Genomic DNA, 27,147 nt, shown 5'->3' with positions numbered 1-27,147 from the left:
TGTGAACTGGTTCATTTAATCACCCTGATGAAGAACTAGTCTATTAAAAATAAACTCTAGTGCAATACAGTTAGAAAAGGGAAGCATATCTACAAACAGATATGCCTGATAGTGCCAGAGTGAATGGAAGCGAATCACAGAGCCAAAGCCAGAGGACTATGGGAGGTGGATTTGCTTCTGTAAGTGACAACAAGCCTTTAGATGAGCTCAACTATCGTTTGTAACTTTGCCTTAATGTGTGAAAATAGCACAATATGGAAAGGAGAGATGCCATATTTTGCTTATCACTATTGTAGGTGCCAGGATCTTCCAGAACAGCTTCAACTTATACTAAATATTCTGTGGAATTTTGGAATTCATCCATGAGCAAAATGCTTGTGACATTATCACCACACATGTTATTTCTGTTCTGGTACAGAGATAAAGTTGTAGTAGCAGGGCATGTGAAGGAGGAAGAGCTATCTGCATATATTTCAGAATCTATACTTTTAATATGAAAAACTCAGTATCATAAAAAATAAAGTCATCATTGAGTAGCAGCAACAAGGAGAATAAATCCTATCAATTAATCTGCTATATTAGCTGGAAAACAGCTTAAAAACACACAAATCCATGGACTTTCATTCCTTTTCTTCTAGAAAACTTGCACTCCAAGTCAAATAGGACCTACTTTTCTCACAGACCCCTGTTCTCGTTAAATGAGAAAATACAGGCAGAGTATGCAGCAGAGAGCAAGAGAGGGAGGGAAGTCTAGAGGATTCTAGAGGAAGGTGTCTCTCCTCCAACACTGGATATTGCTGTCTTTGTACAGAGAGGTTTGAAGCATATGGTGCTTCAAGGCAGAACCTGATTTCACTGCAGTGGAGAAAGAAGTATGTATAAAGTTTTTATTTTTGACTGCCACAGTGAGAAATTCAGTTCTTAATTTCCCCTATCCATTCTGAAATTATCTTGGTGGGCCAGGTAGAAGTAGGGCAAAACTTTAAAGTTACATATCAGGGCAAGAGATTCAGAATACGGGGGAAAAAAAAAAAAGAAAAAACAGAAGGCAACAGAGACAAACAAATAAAAAGCAAAATGGAGGATAAGAAAGCCAGGATATAATGAAAAAGATTTTTTCATTTCTGATCTAAAATTCTGAGAAAGACAGATCTGGGATAAAAGCCGTGACACTGAAGACACTATTTATCGCATGAAGCCATAAATGAAACCCTACAATGATCTTCACAAAACCAGAAAAGTAAATGGTTGTAAATTTATGTATCTATTACATAAGCACAATCTACACACTATATGAGCATTAAGAATATAAATATGTGATTTTGGTCTCATACCAGGTTAAGTATTTAATTCCATACTAATCATTATATCTAAAATGCTGTAGTAAGATTTCTAGTAGGAAAGTGAAAAATATTTTTAAGTAAATCATATTTGAATTTGAAATCAAAAATAAGATCCCTCTTCCAAGGAACCTCTTTCCAAGGGAGAAAAATCTAAATTAGACATTTGGACTTGGAAAATCTATATTTTCCTTTTTAATTTCTCTTATTTCCCTAAAGATGATCAATGTATGTGGGTTTCTCACTTTCCATGCCCACAAAACAGAGAGAAGACTTTATAGGAAGAAAAAACTTTCTACAGTACAATTATATTTCAGATTTCTTAAAAATGTATATTTCAATATTACACATATATTTTCAAAAAAATTGACTTGTGTCTTCAAATACCTCCTATGATATGAAATGAAAATAAAAAATAGCAATTTTAGGAGGAATATTTTTTTACATGAAAACCTGTGAAACATCCAGTATAATATAACAGACGGGAGTCAGGTACCTTATTCACAGAATCACAGAATGTTAAGAGTTTGAAGGTACCTTGAAAGATCATCTAGTCCAATCATCTAACTGCCAGTTTTAGAAATTTTCCCTTAGTTGATATAACAAAGAAGAAGTATTTCCATAATTAAGAAAGATGTTAAATTAATTAAAACATATGTGTATCATTCTGATCCTCACTTTTTATATACATCTATTGTGCCTACACTAGAGATTCTTCATGCCCATTGGGCACTGGATTTATTACAAAACCAATTCTAACCAATCAGCATCATCCTACCAATTTCAGTGGGCTTTGAGTCCCATCTTTAGTTCCTTTACAAACCAGCTCTGAACACGTCTATTAAACAGGATCTACATTTGTTCAGTAGTTGAAACCAAGCTTTTACTTGGTTTTCACAAAAAGGACCTTACAAAGGTCCACTGATAAATAGCGCCTATCTGAAGCAGACTAGCTAGTAAGGAAAAGTACAGAGCTTTTCCTTTCTAGGGTTTTCCCCTGATAATTATAGTCAACGTATGTAAGCATTTCAAAAGTTATCAGTGGACAAAATGTGGTTTACCTATGACAACAATAAATGCACAAGAATATTCTCTTTTTAATATATGCCTTAACAATGTAGTTTACTGCATATCATTCTGCTATGCACGAAAGCATACAATATCGTACTGTTTTTAAAAAAATTCAAAACAGCAAACTGCTTCTACTATTTTTAAATACTAAGGAATAACTGGAACTATTACTGCATCAGGGGCCAAACTATTACATTTACATTTTAGAGAACACAGATCTGTGTGAGTAGTGTTCCACTGTTAAGAGACAGTGATTTCAAAATATGAGATTGCTTTTCCCACCAAGTATCAGTTTAACTGAACATTAAGAAAATTCTACTATGACATTATTTTTTTCATTACAGGCTGAGAACCTACTATTTTAATAATCAGATAATAAATTTATTTTCATGCCTTGGAGTACCACAGAATCATAGAATTTTAAAGATTGGAAAAGACCTCTAAGATCATCAATTCCAACTGTCTGTCCAATAACACCATGCCAAATAAATCATGTCCTGGAGTGCCACATCTACACATTTTTTAACACCTCCAATGATGGTGACTCTACCACCTCCCTGGGAAGACTGTTCCAACCATTTCAGAAAATAAATTTTCAAAGATTATGTTACTTTTGATGAAAACAGGTAAGAACATGCAGCTATTGTTTGTATCTGGTTTTAGGATTGGAAAATAGCTATTTATGTATAAAATGCACATCTCTAAATAGTTATACGGTTATAAATAGGTCTGCCAGGTCTACATCTAACATGTAGCTTTGAATAAATGGGGCTAGATTTAAATAGAAATAAATGTATAATACCCTTAGCTAATCTATTTTGCAATCATCAAAGAATAAGTTAGGCTGTGTTATTGATATATGAGCAATTTTTAATGACATTTAAAAAATAACCCCAATTCTTAGTAAACAGAATCAGATAGTGGAGTAAACAAGACTTCCAAGGGGAATAATCATTACTGCAAACAGGATATCTGACAAAAAAGAGGATAAGTGAGCTGCCCACATTTCATATGAACATAAGAAGTTACAGTTGTTATATTTTTACAACTCTAATAAATATAGTAAAAAAAAAAACTATACAGAAACTTCCAAACATTTTCATCGTCTTTGCATTTTTTGATTATATGTTTTATAAAAATAATAAATATATATTTTTTCAAACCACAGAGACACATAATGCAAAGTGTGAAATCAATACAAAATTATTCTCTGGACTCAATCCATTTAACAAGGTACACAGCGAATATGATTTTTTAGAACATTAAAGGTTGGTCCTGTATCATTCTTGAAATTTTACCTTTGAATTCAACACCAGGAATAACTGGCTTTAAGTGAAAATATTTTTTATTTTAAAAAAATCAAACCTAACAGCACATAAAAAGCACCATAAATAAATTTGTTTCTGTGTTGAAGGTTACAATTATTTTGAAAAAATAGTAACTACTCTGTTTTTGGAATGGTTTCTTCATAGCTTAATATCACTCAAAAAATTTCCTACAGCTGCACCACATAAATCAGTGTTAAGAACCACTGCCATATAAATCTGGAGCACATTAGCATAATAATAAAACCTGGTATTACAGCGTGTTCATCGATAACCTAGTGTGGTTCTAAACAACAAGAAAACAATGTCCAATAATACTCTGAGAAAAAAACCAGATTTAATTTCCCTAGACAACCATTGAGAAAAGCTTAGTCACAGAAAGATTAAACCTACATCAACCAAAACATGGAGATAGAGAAACAGTTTCTAAATCCTCCTATCCCTCCAATAAAACGGAACAATCAGTTCAAATGTAAGTCCAAGGTTCAATACACCTAAACCTGAAAGTCTGTCAGAATCTTGCTTATTACAGGTGCAAATACTATGATACAAACAGGAACATTTTAGTTGAGAGCTTTTTGTAATTTTAGTTAAGGCCACTGTGAGATCTCAAAAAAAGTGATCTTCAAATGTGGTAATTTCACAATTTAACTGCAATTAGGTAATGGTAAAGTTAAAAATGAAACATTTTGAGATAATTCATTAGGGTGGGCTTAGAAAGGTAGGACAGTGAAGGATAAAACAATTTTAATAAGGAATGATTTTATATTTTAAATATTTTCCAATTCTATAGTTGAATATAATTTTACTTTGTATAATCACTTGAAATCACAGAGGAAATAAAAATAACAAACAGAAACTATTACAGCCATGATTCATTTTCACAAGGTCTGCATAACATATCTACAATGTCACTGGGACTAAGCAAAGAATATTTTTGCAATTACTAATAATAAAATGGCTATGAGAGGTAATTACCTTGATTAACATGTCACTGTTACTTTTTCATCCAGGTTATATTTATAGATTTGGTTATCAAGTACCATACTACATACTTTCTATGAAGGCAGCAACCTAAGAAATTGCTTAGTTCCAATTCAGAAACAAAAACAACCTATACTTTGACTTCATTCCAGATTATCCATGGGGCAATACTTGGATCAGTGGTTATGATTTGAAAATTGTGTCCTTTAATAATTACTGTTGCCTTCAAAATGTACAAATCTTTTTACAATTTATCAACAGCTACTTTCTAAATGACAACTGAAATACTACAGCATATGAATATTTGCAGTACAGAAATAGCCTAGAAGTACAGCTGCTTTCACTCAGGACTTTGGCACTTTTGTGTATGTAGAGTTTCATTTGGGAGTTTACATGGGTCTTCCTCCTTTATAGCATCTCATTACTGTCATATTTTACTTGTTGCTTATTAAAGTTTATCTTTTTTTAGTTAAATTGATGTAATAAAATTATTATCAACATATATATGTTACCAACGCTTAGAAAGAATCTAAGAATCTCTGGAGCTTGGGGAGATTTCTTTGAAAAGCCATTCTTCCATGTCAGCAGACTCATGAATTTCAGGTGTACTGTTGACATGAACTTGTATTTAGGAAAAATATTTTTTTTATATTTGCACAAATAATTTGGATTATAAATTGTTGACTTCAAACTTTGCAATGCAATTTAATCTAGAGGAGCTACTTCTCGGGTTTAAACTATCATATTCACAATTTAAGACATATTAGAGAGGCAGAGAGAAAACTTCTCCAGTTCAAGCCTTACACTCAAATATTACTTCATTTTAGTTCTTGTATATGAAAATACACACACACACACATATATATTTGCACAAACACTCAATTGTTTATGTTGTCTTTCTGAATATATATGTTAAAATTAAATTATTATGCTTTTCTTCAAAAACAATAGAAATAGTATATTCATGTAGGAACTAAACATTGCATTCAGAGCTTAGCTGAGTAATAGCATTTGGTTATTCTAGATACATTCAGATTCAATTATCAACTTTATGAGGTATGTTTATCGATATTGTCAACTGAAACAGTACAAGGTGAATTTAAGAACAGGTTTAAGAGCTACTTGTAAGCAAGTCTAAGTCAGACATCCCTGTGATAAAATGAGTCTTTCCCATTGACTATAACTTTGTGGGACAAGATTATTATTATGAACTATCTTTCTTCCCCCTTTTATAGCTGAAACATAGGTGGAATACTAATGACCACAGACTGTCTATACTGGCATGTTATAGTATAACGTCATATATGTGTGTTAGGTATAAAAATCAACTTTGCTTCCTAAACTGCTTCAAGTCCCAAAAAGCAATTTAGCAATGCAAAGAAAAACTAATACCTAATATTTAGCAGAGCTGGTTCTCAGAGATGACCACACATATCTCCTTATAATTGGTATATGCACCCTTAATCTCCCCTATATGCAATTTCCCCAACTATAATGGTAGTTACTGGCTTTTCAAAGGATATAATAATTCCAGTGGCTGCAAAAAGATTTTTCTTGCATTGCATGCGAAACCAAGTAAACAAGCTGGTCCAGTGTCCACCAGTTATTTCTAAGTAGGCAAATCGGCCATTCCAGTTATTTGATATAAAAAAATTTTACAAAGACATTGTGGGAAAATTTCTTCCGAAGGCAAATTAACAGGAAGTTGCCTCCACCTTCAGATAAATACCAAACTTTTTTGTTTGGTTGGCTGATGTTGCTCTGGATATAGTTTAAAATACTTAACATTTAATTTTGGACTACATTGCTGGCTAAATGAACTATTTTTTTTTCTTGACTGCTAAAATCTTGGCTTCTTCACAATAAAGTGCACACAACTTCAAGAGATTAGTTACATCTTGTCTGGACAAGAACTTTTAAATCAATTTTAATTTTTTACCTTTCAGTGGGTATCTAGAAATTTAACATCATATCAAAATATTCACAAAATATAGTACAAAATTATGTGAACTACTGTTCTTTCAGCGTTGTATTTATAATCACAATTAAAATAATTTTATTGCTTCAATGTGTTTTCTTCATAAAGCAAACTTCAAAGAAAGAAATCTCCACTCAAAAGTCTCAGATGCTCAGAACCCATCTCTCAAAACTGCATATCTCTCTACCATTACATTTTGATACATTTTTTCAATTATTTTTGTTTGCCTTATCTAAAAGCTTTTCTGTATTTATTGCCGTGTGCCTCTACCTATGTTCACTCCATTTTCTACATTCTACATATATTCTGTTACACTTTTGCTGTATTTTTTTTTTGTTCATACAGTGAAATTTTGTCTGTTTAGACTCATTCAGTTCTGTTATCAATCTCATTATTTTCCACTTTGATTGATGGTTTACTGGGCCTTCTTTTCTTTGTTTAATTGCCATTGTTCCCTCCTCTAGTTCGCATTGGTCTTTTTTTCCTTGTTTTCTTATCTCTTCTTTGGTCTTTGACTAGCACTAATATACCTTTTTATTTTCTCTTTTTTTTTTTTATAAGGGGAGAATGTCATCCCATTTGATTTTGTCCATGAATTCTCAACTGAAATTCTTTCCTTTCTACTCTTTCCATGCAAATAGTGAAGAAATCTAGAAAACTGTGGATCAGCATAAAGAAAAATCAGTGATCAGCGTTTTGAAGGTGTTTCCAAAGTGCTGAATCCCTAATTGGATCCTAATCAGCTCACAGTTTCTGCTCTAGTTGCCAATTCGGACAGAAAGTGAACAGTGATGAGGAAGAAAAGTCTATGTACTTAGGGCATAATAAACAGTCGGGGCAGAAAAAACCTCAAAGATCTATGGTTGCTTTTGATGATAATGGAAACTTTTTAAGGTAAGGTAAATGGTCCACTGTCTCTCTATCAACAATTCTTGGTCTACAACAATATACAAAAAAACACAAACAGGAGTAAAAAAAAAAAAAAAAAGCAGCTTTATGTTTTCAGTTATTAGTCTTAGGAATGAAGACCTGAAGGACTGCAAATATTCTACTCTTACCTGTCTGAAAGGCTTAATAACCAATAATCAAAGAGATTTTATCTCTGTCAGATTTAATCTAGAACCTCCCAGAGTTACCATTTTTGCTTTATCAGTATGGAGTCTGCTAACTTGAGAACTTTTATTATAGCAGCTGAATGGTACAAAACTAACTTGGAGGATAACTCTAATAATAGGAACTATAAGCCAGAAGATAACAGTAATCAGAAAGGGTCTTTATATGGCCTAAGTAAACAAGAAAGGCATTGTTCATATGAGAAAAAACTTAAAAGAACAAAAGGATACACGTGTGTGAAGTAAAATGGAGCTACATTCAACAAAGCCTGAGTTCAGAAAGGAGAATCAATGCCCAGACAAGACATTGGCACTGGCTCTGGGCACCCCATACTATATCTTGTAGTACTTTAGATCACCTAAAGACAAAGAAGATAAGATGGGAAAGAACAAGTAAAGCAATTCTTAAAGTTAGGAAATTCTGTAAGTGGAAATACTGATACAGCAGAAATGGAGGAAGAAGTAGGCAAAAACGAGGAAAAAATGTGGGGCTGATTTTTGTCTTCCTGGTTTTGATGAGGGTTACTATCAGAAAGATTGAAACACTTGCTAAGAAATAAAAACATAATAGATTCCCAAAAAAAAGTAAGGTAATTAGTTTGGCTGGGTGATTGTAAAGAATGTAGCATAGATATAAAGCTTCACAAAGAATTAAGTTTAAAGTTCTAAGGACCAGAAGAAGGAAAGTGTCTGAATCAGAAGAAAAAAAAAATACTGTAGCTACCAGGGTGCCATTAGGTGACATGTAACAAGCTGGAGGTTGCACTGATGTTAGCAGCATAGCCTAATTGCTGTCTGTTTGACCCAGACTTCTATCTGTTAAAAGGAGAAACACATACTCAGTGAAGTTAGAATAAGAAATGGAAAAACAAGCAGAACTATTACATGAAGGCACTAGAAGTTTCTTCCAAACTTCTTTTTTTGCTACCCTTCCTTCTTCATAAATGTAATGTGTAAGATAATTTTTACAATTTAGGACATGTAAAATCCAAGTCATGATTCCCCCATTTATAAAATAAAAAGTTTTATAGGCAAAATCTAGTATTCCAGAAATATATTTCTTCCCTTTTAAAACTGGGAATTATTAGTATTTAACTTAGTGCTATTTATTTTTTGAGTAAGAACATAATTACTAATGTATACTTGATTTTACTGTGGCAGGTGGGGGTGGGAGTTGTTTGTTTGGTTTTGTTTAATTTATACCATGTCCTAAAGGTTTTTCGATAAAATTTTAGATGTAGAAAAAGGATGGATGATGCTACCATTTCAACATTGTAAAGCAATGTAAATTATTCTGAGAAAATATACCTGAAATTCGTGATTGGTTTTGAGCCAAAACACGTTTGATTATGTTGTCAGCAATACCTGGCACATTTATGATGGAGGGACAGGTATCTGACAGTGCTATTGGGCCAGGAGCCTGTACTGACAGGGTGACAGCAGGGTACCTGCCTCATCCATGTGGGTGTTTCCTTGCCATCCGGGGAAAGCACTCATCCTGCTCCTGCTGTGGTTCCCTAGACCACTGAAGCAGGTCCAGGTCTTATGAAGTGGTCAGAACAGGTGTTTTGGCTTCTTGTCCTGGCATGTCCACACCCTTTTCAGATAACATAACCTCAACCCAGAGCCAAGAAATAAGCCAACTCATCTGCAAGGAACCCAGCAATATTTAATACAAATTAATATTAAGGTTCTGTTTTAATTTTACATATTTCTGCTCTTTTTTCTTTCTCCTGTTCTTAACTATTTGGACAAAAAAATTACTTTTAATTTCATAGTCAGTGTTATCCATTCCAAGTGGATTATCTGTTTTTCCATGTGCTGCAGAATTAGAAAGAGTATTTTAGTTTTTAGTATAGAAGTTTAGCTATAAGCTTATTCATTTGTTATGTATAATGTTTCCTTTTTTATAACAGTTTACAATACCATTATCAAAGCATGAGTCTATTTGTTTAGTATCACATTTAAATCTTTGGAAGTACAGGGGTGAAGAGAGCATACGCAATTATATTTAACCTAAGGAACATCCTGACATTTCATAGATCTACTTATTAATCTAATTTTTTTTCCTTTTTTTGTTTTCCTTTTAAGTGCTTGGGTACTAAATGTTAAAAATGTAGGCCTACTCAGGGAGTCAGATGTTTTGGGAGAAAGCAACTCATCAGTAGAGAAAAAGCAGTGGATGCCTCCAGTAATTTCAGTGAATTTCATCTATTCAGCTCAGAAACACATATCACGTAACCTGTGCATTTGATTCGTGTTTGCCTCAGCAAGGAATGTAGATGAAAGGATGATTCATCTTGCTTAAAAACAAGAGATTAGAAAAGACGAGTATTAACTCACCTTTTAAACACTAAGAATGTTAAAGCTTCCTTACATACAGATTTCATAAGAGGAAATGAAGCATTTGTAGGTAAAGCTTTTAATTAATCCAATTAAATCTTCGGACACAATTACCGTATCAACATTTAAATATATCTGCAGATACATGCTGGTCTTGCAGGCTCTCAAATTCAAGACAAATATATATTGTGTTTAAAAATTCCAGTTTGTACCACTTTGTCACACCTCTACTTCTTATGATTTTTACATAAACATGTTCATACTTAATTTCAATTACAAAAACAAATGAACAGCTGTCATAAAATGATTATACCTTTTTTCCTCACAGAGAAGCTTTCTAAACTCCCATACCATGTCTGTCCTTTTGAAGATCACACATAATGAAATTTTCTAATGATTTTTTTATTACAACATTCTGATAGACTTTTTAATTTTCCAAATAATTTTCTTTTTAACTTTATAAAATATATAATTTTTGGCTAATCCAGAATTTCTATGTGAACATGGACTTATAAAATTCGTCAAAACCAGGAATATGCTGGATTGGATTATTCAGTTTATCCCATTGCAACTGCAGCAGGTATGCAATTTTCTTCTGTGTTTAAAAGATCTGCATTTGTTTCATTGCTTTCAATGTAATGTGATGAATATTTAAATATCAAATCAATGAACTGGGTAGGTAGTGGTAATTTTGGAAAATATGTTCCCTTGCATCAGTGACAGAGCTTGGGTATATAATCACAAATTCTTATTCAATTACTTAAAGCTATTTCTAATATCACACTGAAAGTTGGGATAACTAATTAGAGAAAGAAATATGTCATACTATTGAACATGCCATCTCTTTTAAAACTAATGTTCAATTCTAAAGATCTTACTTCTTAAAAATCACCAAAACAAAACCAAAACCAAAACTATACTGTTTGGTATTTATTGATAGTATATTATGCATTATGGTCAGAAATTACCTTTAAAGAAAATAAAAAGGAAGAAAACTTGCAAGTTCACTCAGAGCAGCATTCAGAAGTATTAGCTACTTTCCAAAATAAGTTGTATAGAAACTTGCAATTTAAAAGTAATTATATAAAACAAATCCCTGATCTTTTTTCTTTCTGTTTTTTTTTTTTCTTTTTTTCTTTTTTTAGTGGGGAACTAGATGTATAAATGTGAAATAAAGGGTACACAAAAGTCATAAAAATACACAGAGAAGACAGTGTCTACAACATGACCCAGAAAGACTCCAAAGTATGAAATTTTGCTTAAAGCTTAGTTCAAATACAGTACGTAATGTTATTATTCTGTAAACAGATTTCTTTGGAAATATGATTTATGGAAAGATTTTTTTTTTTTAGTTTAGTTCACAGATTTAAACTATTAGATATATTTTCTCTGTTTATATTTTGAGACAAAGATCTAACATTAAATATATAAAATCAAGCATATACAGTAAAACAAATATGAACATGTAATACTGGAAGCACATTTTCCACAATAGATGTATCTGACAGATAGGTTTCTTATCTTCCATTCATTATTGTTTAGTTACCGTTTAAAGTGCCATCTAAACTATTTAAGCTGTTCAGCATTCACTGAAGACAACAACAACAAATTTCAACATGATTCAATAATGAGGAGAACAATTTTAAAAAGAAGTATAAGAATGGATAAGGATGGAATCAGATTCACACACATCTCAACTACAAAATCTTAGTCATACAGAAACTTCTTTCAATCAAAATATTAAAATAGAAAATAAATAGTGGCTTTTTGTATCTTGTAGAATTAAGAATGGTCTGGATTGGAAAGGACATCAAATATCATCCAGTTCCAAGACCCCTGCCACGGGCAGGGACACCCTCCACTAGACCATCTTTCCCAAAGCCCCATCCAACCTAGTCTTGAAGACTGCCAGGGATGGGGTATCCACAACTTCCAGTGCCTTACCACCAATTGTCTGAGACTTTTTTTTTAGTTGTCCTGTTACATATTTTACATAACTACCTATGTAGTCCCCTGAAAACTTTTTTTCTGTTACAAAATTAAGGGGAGTGTGACTCGTGTAATCTCATTATGCTTTAATTAATGTAGCTAAGTAAAATGATAAAATACACTGTCATACTAGCAAGAAAATTTCCACAAGCAACTTTACCTGTTGAAGTAAAAACCTTTTGCAAAAAAGAAAATCTAGGTAATATCACCTTACTACAGCAATCTGAGAAAATAAACATCCCCATGAAAGATTTAGTAAAGCTTGCATAATTTTACTATCACACTCTCTTAACTTAAACCTCAGTTCTCCATTCACACAAATGTGTACTATTTTTCTACTGCACCCACATGCTGGCAAGATCTTCTAAGTCTTGCAAAAGTAGTCTATTTCAAGACCTATATGGAGGCTTAATCGTCTTTTCCTTTTTAAGTGCGGACTTATTTTATCCTCTCCTACAGAACTTCTTATCCTTTTCCTCACTAAAATGTAGTGGCATCCTAAATATACAGTACCAAAACTTTTGAGCATGCCATGCTTCCCAGACATTTTCTCAAGACATCCACATTTAAGAAAACCTTATCCCAGAGCTCTAACTTTGAAGGCTTATTATAAAAAGAATACAGCACATACATACGTAGATAGGTATCTATATATCTAAGTATACAGAGAGATATATCAGTTATATCAAAACGTTCATATAAATATGAACATTTATGTGCACACAAAGATATATAAAACTTTTCTTTAGCTTGAACAAGACCTACAAAGAAAAAAAATCAGCCTTTGAAAGATAGTATTTTTCTCTTCTTTCCATCCTCCTAGGTTCCTTCACATTCTTTCTCTGACTCTTATTAAAACGGTAACTCAGTAAGGACCATGAGTTCCTAATAGTAATAATTGTTTTATTCTTTTGTACTTGTGCAGAATGTTGTTCACATACTCTCTGAGATTACAGTTTAGAGTGGATTCACCAGTAGAAGTCTTGGCTGGCAGTGAGGGCCTTTTTGGGCTCCTATATGAGATCAAACCTCCATGTAAATTTTATCTTTTGATGAGCAGGAAGAAAGGAGGAAAACTACATGTTCTTGTTTTATCTTGTGAAAAAAACCACCCAAATCAACCCAAACAAAACTTTTATCTACAGGTTCGCTGGCTGGGCTCTCATCAGAGCAGAGTAGAGGGGGAGAATTATCTCATTCAAACTGCGGTCATGCTTTTTTTGATGCAGCCCAGGATATGGCTGACTTTCTGGTCTACAAGCATGCATTGCTGGCTGGCTCATGTCCAATTTTTCATCCACCAGAATCACCAAGTCCTTCTTCACAAGATTGCTCTCATTCCATTCATTTCCCAGTCTGTATTGATACTGAGGATTGCCCTGACCCAGGTGGAAGGTGTTGCACTTGACCCAATTGAACTTCATGAGGTTCTAAGTAGCACACCCTCAAGCCTTTTAATGTCATTGTAGATGGCATCCCTTCCCTCAAGTGAATCAACCGCAGCATGCAACTTGGTGTCATCCACAAAATTCCTGAGAATCACAGAATCACAGAGAGTGAGGGTACACTTAACCCCACTGGCCATTTCATTAACAAAGATATGGACCACCAACGTGGAATCCTGAAGGATACCACTTGTAACTGATCTGTATTTGAACATTAAGCCATTGACTGAAATTCTATGGATGTGGCCATCCAGCCAATTCCTTATTCATCAAATAGTCAATCTGTCAAATCCATATGTCTCCCATTTAGCAACAAGGATTTTGTATGGGACCATACAAAGGTAGATTTGCAAAAGTCAAGATGATGATAATAAAGATAACTAGCAAAGGTATGGATCTCTTGTGATCTGTTGCTGTTGAAGAATTATTATGTATCCCTCAAGCCGCAACCTTCCAGAACTGGAAAACTGGGCCATGATACTGAAGTAGATCCAAGTAGGTCAAGTGATCCAAAATGTTCTGTGACCCATCACAGTCTTGTTTTTTCATTCTTGTAATTTGTTTGTGCTATATACAATTGCAAAGAAAAATATATATTCTTTCTGTCTTAAATGTTATCTTTTTCTGATGTCTCTCAAAAGTGTCCTGTTCCAAAGATTACAAATGTTCCACTAAAATACATCACACAAACTGAGACCTCCACAATCTCATATTCACATTCATTTATCCAAGCTCATATGCTTCTTAAGTACATTTTGTTGAGAACAATTTTGAGGGCTAGATTAATTTTAGCACTTACTTCAACAAGAATTAAAGAACATCATATAGATTTTTAAGACATTTTTGTTTAATGTGCGCACCTTAAAGTCTAAATAGAAAAGAATCCATAATTTTAAAATATTAGCTTTAACTACAAGTTACATTTTAAAAATGTTTATTCTTTACCTTGTCCTAAAGTTTGCAGGATGAGGATGTCCATCATATAATGACAAATAATCATATTCTTCTTCTAGAGCAAAAGACTGAAAGACAATCTGTATTCTGTTTCTTTCTTCTGCTATTATAACCCATGTACAGTTTGCACCATTTGGATATCCATATGGGAAGCCAGGGCTTTCTATAGTGCCATTCAATCCTTTTAAAGTTCCACCACAGGTATAAATAAATCCTAAAAAAAAAAAAAAAAAAAAGAAATAAAAGTTAGCAATCCATTTCTGTATCAACCTTCAATAAAATATGTAATTGGAATTAATGATTTAAAAAAACCCAAACAAAATACATCTCAACAAGTACTGCATTTAGAAAGGGAAAGCCCATATTTTAATACACATCCTGGCCACTTAAGGCAAATCAACCCCACCCACCTAACAAATGTGTTTTCCCCACTGTTTACATAAAGACATATGGTAGCTTCTTTGCAAATAAATATACACAAACAACATTTATTACTAAATTTTCTTGCTTATGAGGCAAAGCATTTGCATCAATTCCCTTTTTCATAAAAAAAAGAAGCACCAGAACAAAGTAAATAGGTACTCATCCATTAACCTTCCGCTGCTTATCCCCAGATTTTGGGGCTGTAAGAGGCGGAAAAGACATTTATTATGAACAAATTCTTTCCAATCAATAATTCTGTTTTATGAAAGTTGTGCACTTAAACACTTGAGATGAAATAGCCATTTGTAGCATCACTATGCTATCTCGGGTAAAGAACTGTGCTGGCTATTTGTAACAAGAAAGAATTTAGTAAGTTTTTCTGTGTCTTAATAAAATATTAACAGCTTATGTGTGACTGACCCTATTTAGGTGGTATGGCAGCTCAGAAGGCAATTCAGCCCACAAAGCTGCTCAGTCTCTTCTCCCTAACCTCCCTCTCCCCCTCCCCCCTGCCTGCCATAGGATGGTGGAGACAATCAAAATGGCAAAATTGGCTAATTTGGCAGGCAGGAGTTTAGTAATTTCCAGGAAAACATTATGCCTAATAATTACATGGGAAGACAAAAACCATAATCCTAAATGTCCCTCTTTCCACCTTCTTTCCCCCACATTTTATTGATTAGCGTGATATACCTTTGGCCATTTGGGGCCAACTGTCCCATATCTCTCCTCTCCCAATTTCTTGACCATCCCCAGCCTATTTGCTGAGAAACAGAGGGTCTGTAAGGACTGTTCAGCAATAACTAAAGCATTCTTTTGTTATCAACACCATTTCAGTCACAAATCCAAAACATAACATTGTAGAATCTACTGTAAAGAACATGAACTCTGTCCCAGCCAAAATCAGTCAAAGCTGAAAGGTGGATCTCCCAATAGATCCTTTTTATCATATCCCCAAATGTCACAAATGGCCCTTACATTCAAAAGCCAAATTTTCTTGAACTATAAGAAATTTTCTTTTTATATAGAAAGTCCATTTTTGATAAAAAGATAGATAACAATTATAAAAAGATCTCCACCAAGTCACTGTGTCCTGTTGGGGCAGGTCCTTTTCTATACTCTTGTTCTTGCACCTAATGTTCAGTTATAGCAGTTCCATACACCTCTACAATCCTTAGGATATTTTTTCTTCCCATCATCTTGGCAGTCTGACTGTAGGTCTGCATCCTCACTCCAGGCTTTCTGCTCTCTTATCAACTAAATATTAGATCAGTTTTCCTGCTTTGCCCTTGTACTCCCAAAGCTTCTCTTCCTCAACTGTGCTCAGGCAAAGCCCCCTCTGCTAGTGGGGGAATTTCATCAACTGAGAAAAAGCACAAAGTGCTCAGCTGCTCAGCATGCTCTTTCAGAGAAAGATGATATAATTTTCATAACAAACTACAAACAAACAAACCAGATGCTGTCTCTTTAATTATACACACTTGTATATATTCAAGCTCATTAAACCATCTTCTTTATGGCAAATTCACAAGATTGTCATGTTCAGCATTTAAATGTGCAGAGACCCCTTTCTCTGAAGTACTCAGAGAAATCTCCTAAGGTGTTACACTTTGTACTGCTACACTGTAAAGTAACTTTTATTCAAAACATTCAACAATTTTATCTTAGCTTTGTCATAGTTATCTCAAATGATGAGAAAAGATGCCTTTTATGAAGCGTGATTACTCTTCTACTACAAATACCAGTATATTATATAGGACAGGAAGAGAACGGAGATCCTCAATTAGGGATTTGTTTGTCTCATCTGACATATATAGCAAATTTTACCTCCTACTGCAAATTAGTTTAGAGAATTCATTTTCATATCAGTGCCTACACACTCATTTTTTATCAACCTTCATTTCTAAGAGTCTGTTTTATTTATATCTTTCTGCATCTTCCTCATATACTCAAACTATTTTTAAATCTTTATATGTTATTATTTATTATTTAAACTCAGATGTTTTATTTAGCACTTTAAAAAATTGTGGAATACAGTTTGTGCACAAGTCACTTTACGAAACTAAACTATTTACTCAACATAAGATCATCATCCTAGAAATTTAGCACCTCCCACCAAGTACAGTTGCTGGAATAAGGCTTTTAATAGTTAAGTGTGCATATACTTATCAATTTAGTTTTCCTAGAAATCTCTTGCTGAGGCCTACTTCAATTGAATTAGAGAAAAAAACTTAAGGAGAGAAACAACTGTTAATTCCCATGCATCTATCCAAACCATGTGTGAAAAGCACAGTGTGAACTTTGGCTCAACATCATAATAAAGCTCCATAATTCAGAATCTGTGTCCCTGTTTTTCTATCTAAATCAGGATAGCTATCAATTACATATATACTGTTCTGTTAATTCAATGCAAACTATAAAGAAAAACCCAAATAATATGTCTTCTGTGATCAAAATAAAATTAAAATAATAGAGACAAAACAATGAGAAAATGCCTCATTAGATGATACACTACTTATTAAGGAATGCAATGCTTCATATTGGATCCAATAATTGTTCCTATCTGTACATATATATGAAATATAAACTTCCATGACATATAAAACTTCCACTTATTCCTTTCACTCCATATCCAAGCTGTAACAAAAGAGAATTACTCATATGCTGCAAGGTGATACAAGTTGGATAGTTTTCACTGATGACTAGCTGAATGTTGTTATGCATGTTTCAGAATATGCATTTTTAATTCAAAGAATTGAAAAAAAAATAGCAGCAGGTTGATTTTGATAGGTCTATTCTTTTAGTCTGTAAAATACAGAATCATGCCAGCAGAATCCATACAACATGTACTTTAATCTCTACTTTCAAATGTTAATCCCTTCTGTAGAGCTCTTCAGTGTGCCGACTAACTTGGTTACATTCAAAACAGTCAACATGCATTAACTACTGGTCTGATCAAATGCTGAAGGTATGACATATATTTGCACAAGAAAAAATTCATGTTGAAATAGCTGGTAACATATCCTGTGATCTTTCTCATCTAGATTTCAGAACTAGCTTTCAAAACAGAATTTACTTGCAAACTGTTTATCATTAAAGGCAAGGTTTGATACAAAGCATGAGATAAAGAATTTTGAAAAGCTTGAAGTTAGACTAGAAAAAGACTTGTTGAAGTAAGTGTGAAGATGAGCAACTCCACCAAGATATTCTCTTAATAGCTAGTACAATTCAAAATTTCCATGGCATTGTTTTCTACCACATTTAAAAATATTTAATTCTCATCAATTTTTACATGGATAGTATTTCTTGCTTGAAATCATAAAACACAACCCCTCTTCCTTATTTCAGTCATCCTTTGATTCACTGTGGGATTCAGTAGCATCAGTTACTTAATATATTTACTCAACTTTCATTGCCTTCTAAGAAAGTGAGTACTACTAATGCCATATCCATACCACGTGCCCTGGAATGTTCTGTAACTATACCCAAGCAGTACTGTAAAGGATTGTCTTTTGCTTTTTCTTTTCCTCATGACCATTCAATTATGTTATATAATAACACAATTCCACACCTCTCACCTTCCAAGTACTCCACACTTTTTGTTTAATCTCCTGTGTTTAACTGTTTGATGCATTCTTTGACAGAAGTCATCACCATAAGATAATTATGCTGTGTCTTCATTGATTAGCATACACATTTCTAAGCTGCTTGTGTATTTCCTTTTGAAGAGGTATTTAGTACTTGCCATGATTTACTTTACGAGCAAACTGAGAAAATGAATTAAGAATTGTTCACATGCTGCTTCCCTCCCCCTGCTCTGTATCTTTTCTGATATCTTGATAACTTCCTCCCACCTCCCCCCAAGTTATGGTCAATGGGACAGAGTCAAGCTAGAGGCCTGTATCTAGCGGAGTCCCTCAGCTGTCAGGATGGGGACCAGTACTATTCAACATATTCATATCTCATTTTGCCCTTGAATAAGCTATAACCAGATGCCAAAATGAATTTTCAAATCATTTGGTAGGATTGTATGGAAACACTATAACAAACTCAGAGGAATCGGTACAGAATACCAGCCAAAAAGAAGTCATCATTGTAAAGCAATTATCATTGTGTTTGAAAAACTTTATGGAAGTATTGGTTTTCCTCCAAAGAGTAATTTCTTATTTCTACTTCGTCCACCTTATCTGAAAGAGGTTCAGAAAAATTTCAGTGTTTTCTTCCACTTGTCTCATATGTGAAAACTGAAAGAAAGACAAAAGATTATGCTCATGTCAACACTGAGCATGTTTTTTCTTTTATGAAACATAACATCTACAAAATAGCAAAAACTGCTCATGTTCACATGGATTCCATCCTGAGGAGCAGAAGGCTTAAAATGGCAAGGCAGGAAAATAAGCAGCTGGATGTCTTTAATAAAAATATCCATAACATTTTTGTTACATACATTGAAATAAGTATTTGTTGTCATTGTGTATTTCCTGTTCTATAGCAGAAAACTGTTAATCATTTCCAGTAACTGAAAACAAAAGGGCTTTAACTTCAAAAGTGTCGCCAGTCTTTGAGGAGCTTAAAAAAAGATGTAACATAAATCTCCCTCCCAGTAAGTCATTCAACAGAAAAATATTATCACTTTCACAGAAAAATACAGGTATTTTTCCTCACCCTTAGGCAGTTAATTACTTTGGTTTGTACATAACTCTTTGACAGGGAATAGCCTTCTGCTTCTATTTTAAAAGCATTGCTACCACTGCCAGAGATGAAAGTCTGGTTTCAACAAAGTCAGATGAAATACACTCAAGATTTTATCCCCCAGTATGTAATTAACTTTCTTTCTAACAATTTCAGTACTTCTGTCCTATTCCTCATGTAATATCTCAAATGCCTTGTAGACAAGGGATCATCTGTTCCAAAATAACTGCCTCCTTGCTCATGCAGCCAGAGAAGGATAATCTCTCAGATGTGACAAACATCTGGGCAATTGAACTAGACATAAAAACAAGAGAGGACATTTGGAATCTCATCACAGAACGAATTAAAATTCCTCTCTGGGATTGAAAGCCTGCCATATTTAATACCCCTCACACATGCTAGCACTGCCAGGCTTGAAGGGAAATCACATTTCTTATGTTTGGGAAGATTGTAGATAATTACTAAAGGTGTTTGGATTTTTTTAAAGAAAATTTGGGTTTCAAATAATGTAATTCCTGGTCTCAGTGGCATTTGGCCACCCTACTTCTCTCTCCCATGTTTATGAATAAACATTATGTGTTATGACTTCCCCATTTTAGGAAAACTAATTGTGAATCATGCTTTTATTAGTGCTCTGACCCTGGGCTCTTTTCCCTTCTTGTAGCTAATGTTCCTGCAGTTCTTCCACTGGAAAGGTGGAAAGTACCAAGAAATTGATCCAGGAATCTTCCTAGCAGCTCTAAAGAGAATACCATATCAAGGACATAGCTGACAATGACTTTGTGGAGATTTTGTGTTTAATTACATGGAAAATTTACTCTATAGGAAAGATATGAAAAGAAATTCCACTATAAAGACCTGTTGTTGAAAGATTGATATTTATGTTACATTCCCTTTCCCTGCTCTGTATTTCTGCAAATCTAACTGCATGTTCAAAGGTTTCTTACTGTGCTTCATTTGTTGTAATTTTTTTACTGTGCAATCTGAGAAACTATTAATTTCATATTTGAATTGGAATCTTTTTAAAGTTAGCTCAGAACCATCACTTAACAAGGAGACAAGGAGACTGGACTCAGAATACTATGAACTACCAACAGCATTTTTAAGCATTCCTGTTCTTTTTGAAATAATAATTTCTGATTTGCATAGATTTTCTAATTGATTTTCAAATGACCTTGCAGCAAAAATAAAATGTGCTGGTAGTAGTCAGCCCTTTTCATGTCAACTTTGTGAAAGACAGTGATAAGATACAACCACAACCAGGTCAAACTGAAACTGAAGTAGTTCATCATTTAGTTGAATCTATGCAATATATAGCTTCTAAAGCTTTGTTACTGTTTTATTTATTTATTAGTATATTTTAAATCTTGATAGTGTTGCAGTTTTGTGAGGCTGTGCTGCTGAGAGGGTTTTTGTAAGCAGCAGTTAAGAGTTTTCTGCCAGCCTAAACTATAAACAACAAGCAATTCAAGGCCAAAGTCACGGCCCAAGAGATAGTCAAGCGCCTCTGAGAATCACATACAGGAGAAAACAACCCGGAAGCAGCTGCATTTTGCCGCAGGAGAAGGGAGCGAGAAGATGTAACGAGCTGTGCAGACACCAAGGCCCGGAAAGGGTGGGGGAGGAGGTGGCCCAGGTGCCAGAGAGAAAGATGCCCCTGCAGCCCGTGGAGAAACCCTTGGAACAGACACGTGGAGAAACCCTTGGAATAAGCCCATGGAGAAACCCTTGGAAAAGGCCGAGACCGCACCTGCAGCGCGTGGAGGGGCTCCACACTGGATGGAGCAGGTGGAGACATAGAAAAGATGCTGTGACCCTACACTGGAACAAGCCGCTGCCAGCACAGTTTGCTGGGGGAGGCTGGTGACCCCGCGGAGAAAAGGGACTGAGAGACATTGTGATTTATGACTGCCCACCATAGCAGTGACCCACGCCAGGGCAGCTGGTGAATAGATAAAGCCCTGGTTGGAGAAGTTAGGGGAGGACTATCTCCTGTGGGTGAGACCCCACGGTGCAGCAGGGGGAGGGTGTGGAATGAATGTCTCTCCCCCACCTCCCCCGAGAAGGAAACCAACTTGCAAGGGATCGACCGAAGCCCCCATCTCCCAGTCTCTGACCCCCTATGCTGCGATCAGGGGGAAGAAGGGAGTGAAATCATGACTAGAGTGAAGTCTGCTAAGAAGGGAGAGGGGAGGGAGGTTAGAGGTGATTTAAGGTCTGGAAAAGGAAAACAGCTCATGAAGAAGTAACCGAGAACCCCATTTTTTCCCAGTCCCTGCCCCCCTGTACTGTGAGCAGGGGGAAGAAGGGAGCAAGATCATGGCTAAAGGGAAGTCTGCTTAGAATGGAGGGGTGGAGGGAAGGTGCTACCGAGAACCCCATCTTCTCCAGTCCCTGCCCCCCCTATACTGCAAACAGGGGTGAAGAGGGGAGCAAAATCCTGACTAAGTCTGCTTAGAAGGCAGTGGTGGGGGGAAAGGGTTTTAAGATCTGGTTACATTTGTTTTAAGACCTGGTCATGCTCCCAAATCTGGTTTTTCTTCGCTGTTCTTTGTAGTTGTAGTGTAATAAAGTAGGTAGTTTCTCTCTTCTTCACTTTGTGTTGAGTCTGTTTTGCCCACGTCATTGTTGACAGAATGATCTCTCCCTGACTTTATTTTGACTCCTGAGCCTCTTAATATGTATTTTCTCCCCTGTCCAACTAAGAAGGGGAGTAACAGACTGAATTTGGTGGGTGTCTGGCCTCCAGCAAGAGCTAAACCACTACATAGAGAAAAGATTTTGCTGCAAAGTACAGGTCTTTGCATCTCTAAAATTGAAATAACAAGGCTTGAGATAAGCTAAATTGGGAAAAAAAACCAAAAGAGTATATTAAATTTTCCTCAGCACCAAAATTAATTATCAATACTGTGAAATGGGGAAGCATCAGTATTCTTAAATGAGGGAAACAGTCACACAATAAGATGCTTCAAAAGTATTCACACTTGGCACTATATAAGCAGATAACCTCTTTAAAAGAAAAGGTTAAAACAAAAGTCATTTCAGAAGAAATTGAGAAATATTTAGTACTACACTTCTAAATTAAAGTTCGAATGTCAAAAACCCTGAATTACAATTTTCACACTAATTGTAATGTAACCACAGAACAGGCAATATAATGCTGACTTGAATTCTTTAAAACCCACTGGCATACACAATGAACTTCTGTCATTATATAGCTGGTTCATTAAAATCTAGGATCTGGGATATGGTTTCCTAACGAGATTTACACAGAAACTTAGTCTCAAAAAAACACAGTTACGGTATATTACATCTGGTAGTTTGAAATCTTGCCACAGGTTCAAATAAGTGAGAGGAACAATTACTGTAACTCTAAGTCACCTCTTGAAATTACTGTATAGCTTTAGACAAAGAAATACACAATTTCCATGATGCTCCTAAAACATTGTACGTTTAGTCAAACTCAAAAAGGGAGGAGCGGTCAAGGGGAAAGGAAACCCAGAATAATGAAAAAAGTTCCAGTAAGAATTCAGATAGGGAACCCCCTCCCCACCACCACCACCAAAAAAACCCGCAACACATCAAATAAATATGATTTTATTTGATGATTTGAAGTGACTTCAACAAGATTAGAAGAGACTTTGAAGACTCAGTGTTTGGAAAATCAGGGCAAAATTAAGGATCTGGTTTAGGTTTCTGCAAATAGAAACTGAACACAGGAATGGCTTAGTATTTACTGTACATGACTACATATAGTCTTCTTATATTTCCTTCTTTCACAAAACAACTGACAACCTTTTTAAGGCAGCTTAGATGGCTTCAGATGTAAACAATCTAGAAAGTCTTCTCATTCAATCACTGGGACTACCTTCAGAAGAGACATAATTTTGTGAAAACCAAACCAAACCCATCCCACTTTAGACCACATGTACATATAAATTTAGGAACTAAACAATAAAGATCTAAATAATGTTTCATGCTTCTAAAACCACAGAATCACAGAATCATAGGGGTTGGAAGGGACCTAGAGAGATCATCGGGTCCAACCCCTCTGCCAAAGCAGGCCATTCTCAGTGAAACATCAGCTTTCTCAGTGAAACATCTATAAAACCCTGATGTCAACAGCTACCCCATGATACCATTGCTATGGGGTTTAAACTGTTTTACCAAATACACTTCATGCACTCTACAAAAGCCTAAACTACCCGAGGGCATAAAAACTAAAAATGCGCTCAGACTGAAAGGAAGCAGTGTTTGGGAAAAGCAGCTATGGTCTGATCTATTCCAAACAGTGACAACATTTTTTGAGTTACATAGGAGACCGATTTTAACTACAGAGACAGGATCTCAAGCCCTTACGTGAATTTGCTAGCAAATGTAGCTTTTCTGAAGATGGGCAAACAGAACAGAAGTTGAAAAGAGAAAATACAATGAAGATCACTACAGAGTAAAGAAAAAAGTCCTTCCATAAGTAGACATACCGACAAACACACAATTGTGACAATATGGCACACTGGGTAGGGTTTTCTGGTTTGCATTTTCTAGATCATATAATAGTGAAAAAATGCCACCATTTCAAACTTCAGACTATATTAGGGTCAAATGAATTCAGGGAGGTAAGAAAAACTTCTCATGAAGGATTTGACACTATGACACAATTTCTGACACAGTTCTTAAAAATGGAGGGAGAAAAAAAACCATCATGGAAACTGATGATTGTCAACGGTAGATATTCAAGCATTACATTTCTACAGATGTTTCTCTTTGAAGTCCAGTTTTCTGAGTTAGGAATCTCGTATCAAGCTGCAGATTTAAAACAAATTTTGTTTTGTATCACTTTAGGTCTTGTACTTTAACAGTTATTACTACAATGTTGTAAATCTGCTTGTGACTTTAATGATGCATTATTAAACTGAAGTGTCTGTACTGCAGTATCCAGGATTCTTCTAAAATAAACCACACCAAAACATCAAGATATAAAGAACACTATGCCAACCAGAAAGTTTAGTCAGTAAAGGTCTTTTGAAGAGCAATATTGATCCCTCTACCTCTCAAACAGAAGCATACCACAACATCTGTAGTATACTGTGTAATCATGCCCAGTTTGAGGCAACAACATGGAATTTAGATTTGGTTTGGGTAAAAAAACACCAGAAAAGTGGAGCATGGTAGAAGACTGCACAAGCTTTGACTGTATCAAAGAGACCGATGTGATCACCTTGTGGCAATACAGTGGTGGCTGGCACGATTGGAAGCAGAATTAATTGAAATGTTTAGAAATAATTTTTCATTTTTGCCTTATAATAGAAGCTTGTTAAATCAGATCTTCTTTGAATGTATACACAAATACATTTTTTATTAAGGTTTCTCAATACCAGTATAAGCTTCTGGTCTAACCAAAAGACACCTCCTGTAATAGCTCTGTTCACAATAATTACTGGGGTATACAAAACACTATTTCAGGTCCTCCTTCTCTGTTTTGTCCCAGTTTAAGTGTCCTGCAGAGTACCAGATAGAAGTTGCTTGAAAGTCAGCTTCACACTCCTATCTTCTAGGGCGCCTGAGCTCTCATTTAAATTGTTACTTAGGATCAAAGAAAGATTTGAAAACTGTAAAATTGTTTCTGTATAAAAGCATTCGTTTTCCAGCCTTAATTATATGTCCATTGATTTCTCTGCCAGTGCATCCAGAATCCTGACTTCTGAATGCAGTCCAGAGGTTTAAGTCATCTTTATATTCCAGTACTGACATTTATTCTTTTTTCATCTGCTTACAAATGAGATACAAAGAGCAGAATTTGATTAAATATGGGTGTTTATGATGCCTGAAAAGCAAGACTCCTGTTGTTATCAGTGGAGTGCTGAACAATAGGTCCAGTGGCTCTCCATCATGTACATCAGACTGCAATGAAATAAACTGACTCCAAATAGTCTTTGTTTGCTATAACACAGATTTGAATGCCTAGACCAACTTAGCCATCAAGTGAAGGAATCCCGCCTAAGGTACATCTGCAGTTTAGTCCTTTCCAACTTTAACGCCTTTTGTTCTTCCCAAGCAAGAAAAGGACAGGAGTAAAATCAGGTGAAAGTGTCAACTGCTTAGTACACTCAGTACTTATTTGTAATTATACTTGTAAGTCTTACAGTACTTTCTTTTCATCTGCCTTTCCTGAATGAAATGAGGACCAGGTACCTGAGCAGTGCATTCTTGCTTAGCATCTGGTTTCCATTTCCTACTTGCACATTACAACAGAGTTGCCATCATTGCTACCGTCACTGCAGTATGCAGATAGCCAGCATTGCAAGGAGAAATATGACAGCACTTTTCATCAGTACTAACTGCAGCCACCACATCTTGTTGGTAATGACAGGAGCATCAGGCTGGGTTTTTTCCCATCTCTCTCTCCCTATAACAAGTTCTTCCCAGATTGGAGAGGTGCAGAAGGTAAGCAGGCTGCTCAGCTGCTCTCTTGCTCTGTAGGGCATTCTCAAACCCTACAACCAGACATTTATGTGCACAGGTTGGTGGAAAGTTGTCAGTGAAGAGGGAGAGAGCAATGCTCACAGCAATACTACTTAACCATCTCTTCAGGAGAAACATGATGAACTTGATATCAGATTTGCAGCTGGTGTAAATGAATGCTCTGCTCTGGCTTTCTTCTTAGAGTGCCCCAGCTCACATTACACCAGTGAGCAACAGCTTTAAGGGAACAACTGTAAGCATTTAAACAAGGGCTAGAGAGCAAGAATAGCGCTCACTGAAAAACATCTTAACAGTAACCTTCTGTCTTCCTCCTTCCCACACAAAATGTCTTCTCTTCTCTTTGTTACAAAACTTCTGTATCTGTGCAAAATGTGATGCAATAATGAATTTTAATTAGTACTTAGTGTGCCAATAGAAGTTTCTACAGGAGTGAGGAGGGGTATATATACTTTTCTCTTATTTACTATCTCTATAATTAGGACCATGTGATTATGCTATCAGTGCAGGGAGAATAAAATGTAATCCACACCCAGTATGAATAATTTACCCAGTCTACATGGAAATTACAGAATTTTCAAACAAAAAGTAATTACATTTTTCTGCCTCTCTTAATTACATTGTTTTAATTTGAGGGATGAGACTAAGTTATTAATGCAGTGTAATAAGCTGAAATCAATGCACAGTGAACCTAAAAAACTTAAAATAGCACTTCCTTCTTGGATGCAAAGGATGTGTTGACTTGGTTGAATTACTGTGGCAAACTGCATAAGATTTATGTGGGGATGAGTGAATATAACTGCTACTCAGTGCACTCAAAAATCCAGATTGTTATGATACACTTGTGTGCTACGAAGATGGTGTAATTGTTAATATTGGAAAGCCTCTTTGAATATGTAATATGAAGTGGTATATCAAGGCTAAAGATTGTTATAATGATTGGGATTGATTAATAGACTAGCTCTTAAAACTCACCAGAAAGCTTAAAAATTGCAGATCTCCATTTAAAGA

At 35.1% G+C, this 27,147-nt stretch overlaps 1 protein-coding gene across 3 annotated transcripts in view; it reads right to left on the bottom strand.

The window, feature by feature from the left end:
- Window positions 1-27,147, bottom strand: part of CSMD3 (CUB and Sushi multiple domains 3) — a gene marked incomplete at its 5' end in the record, with an annotated part of 624,550 nt that overhangs the window by 533,844 nt on the left and 63,559 nt on the right. For all 3 annotated transcript variants that reach the window (XM_084280272.1, XM_084280273.1, XM_084280274.1), the window contains one exon: window positions 14,533-14,755. In XM_084280272.1, the coding sequence (XP_084136398.1) occupies window positions 14,533-14,755 (223 nt within the window). The remainder of the gene's footprint in view (window positions 1-14,532; window positions 14,756-27,147) is intronic.

This window comes from Gallinula chloropus, assembly GCF_964237585.1.
Source record: "Gallinula chloropus genome assembly, chromosome: 2".
Taxonomy (NCBI): Eukaryota; Metazoa; Chordata; class Aves; order Gruiformes; family Rallidae; genus Gallinula; species Gallinula chloropus.
The sequence above is the reverse complement of the archived record's forward strand: the minus strand, read 5'-3'. Positions and strand labels throughout refer to the sequence as shown.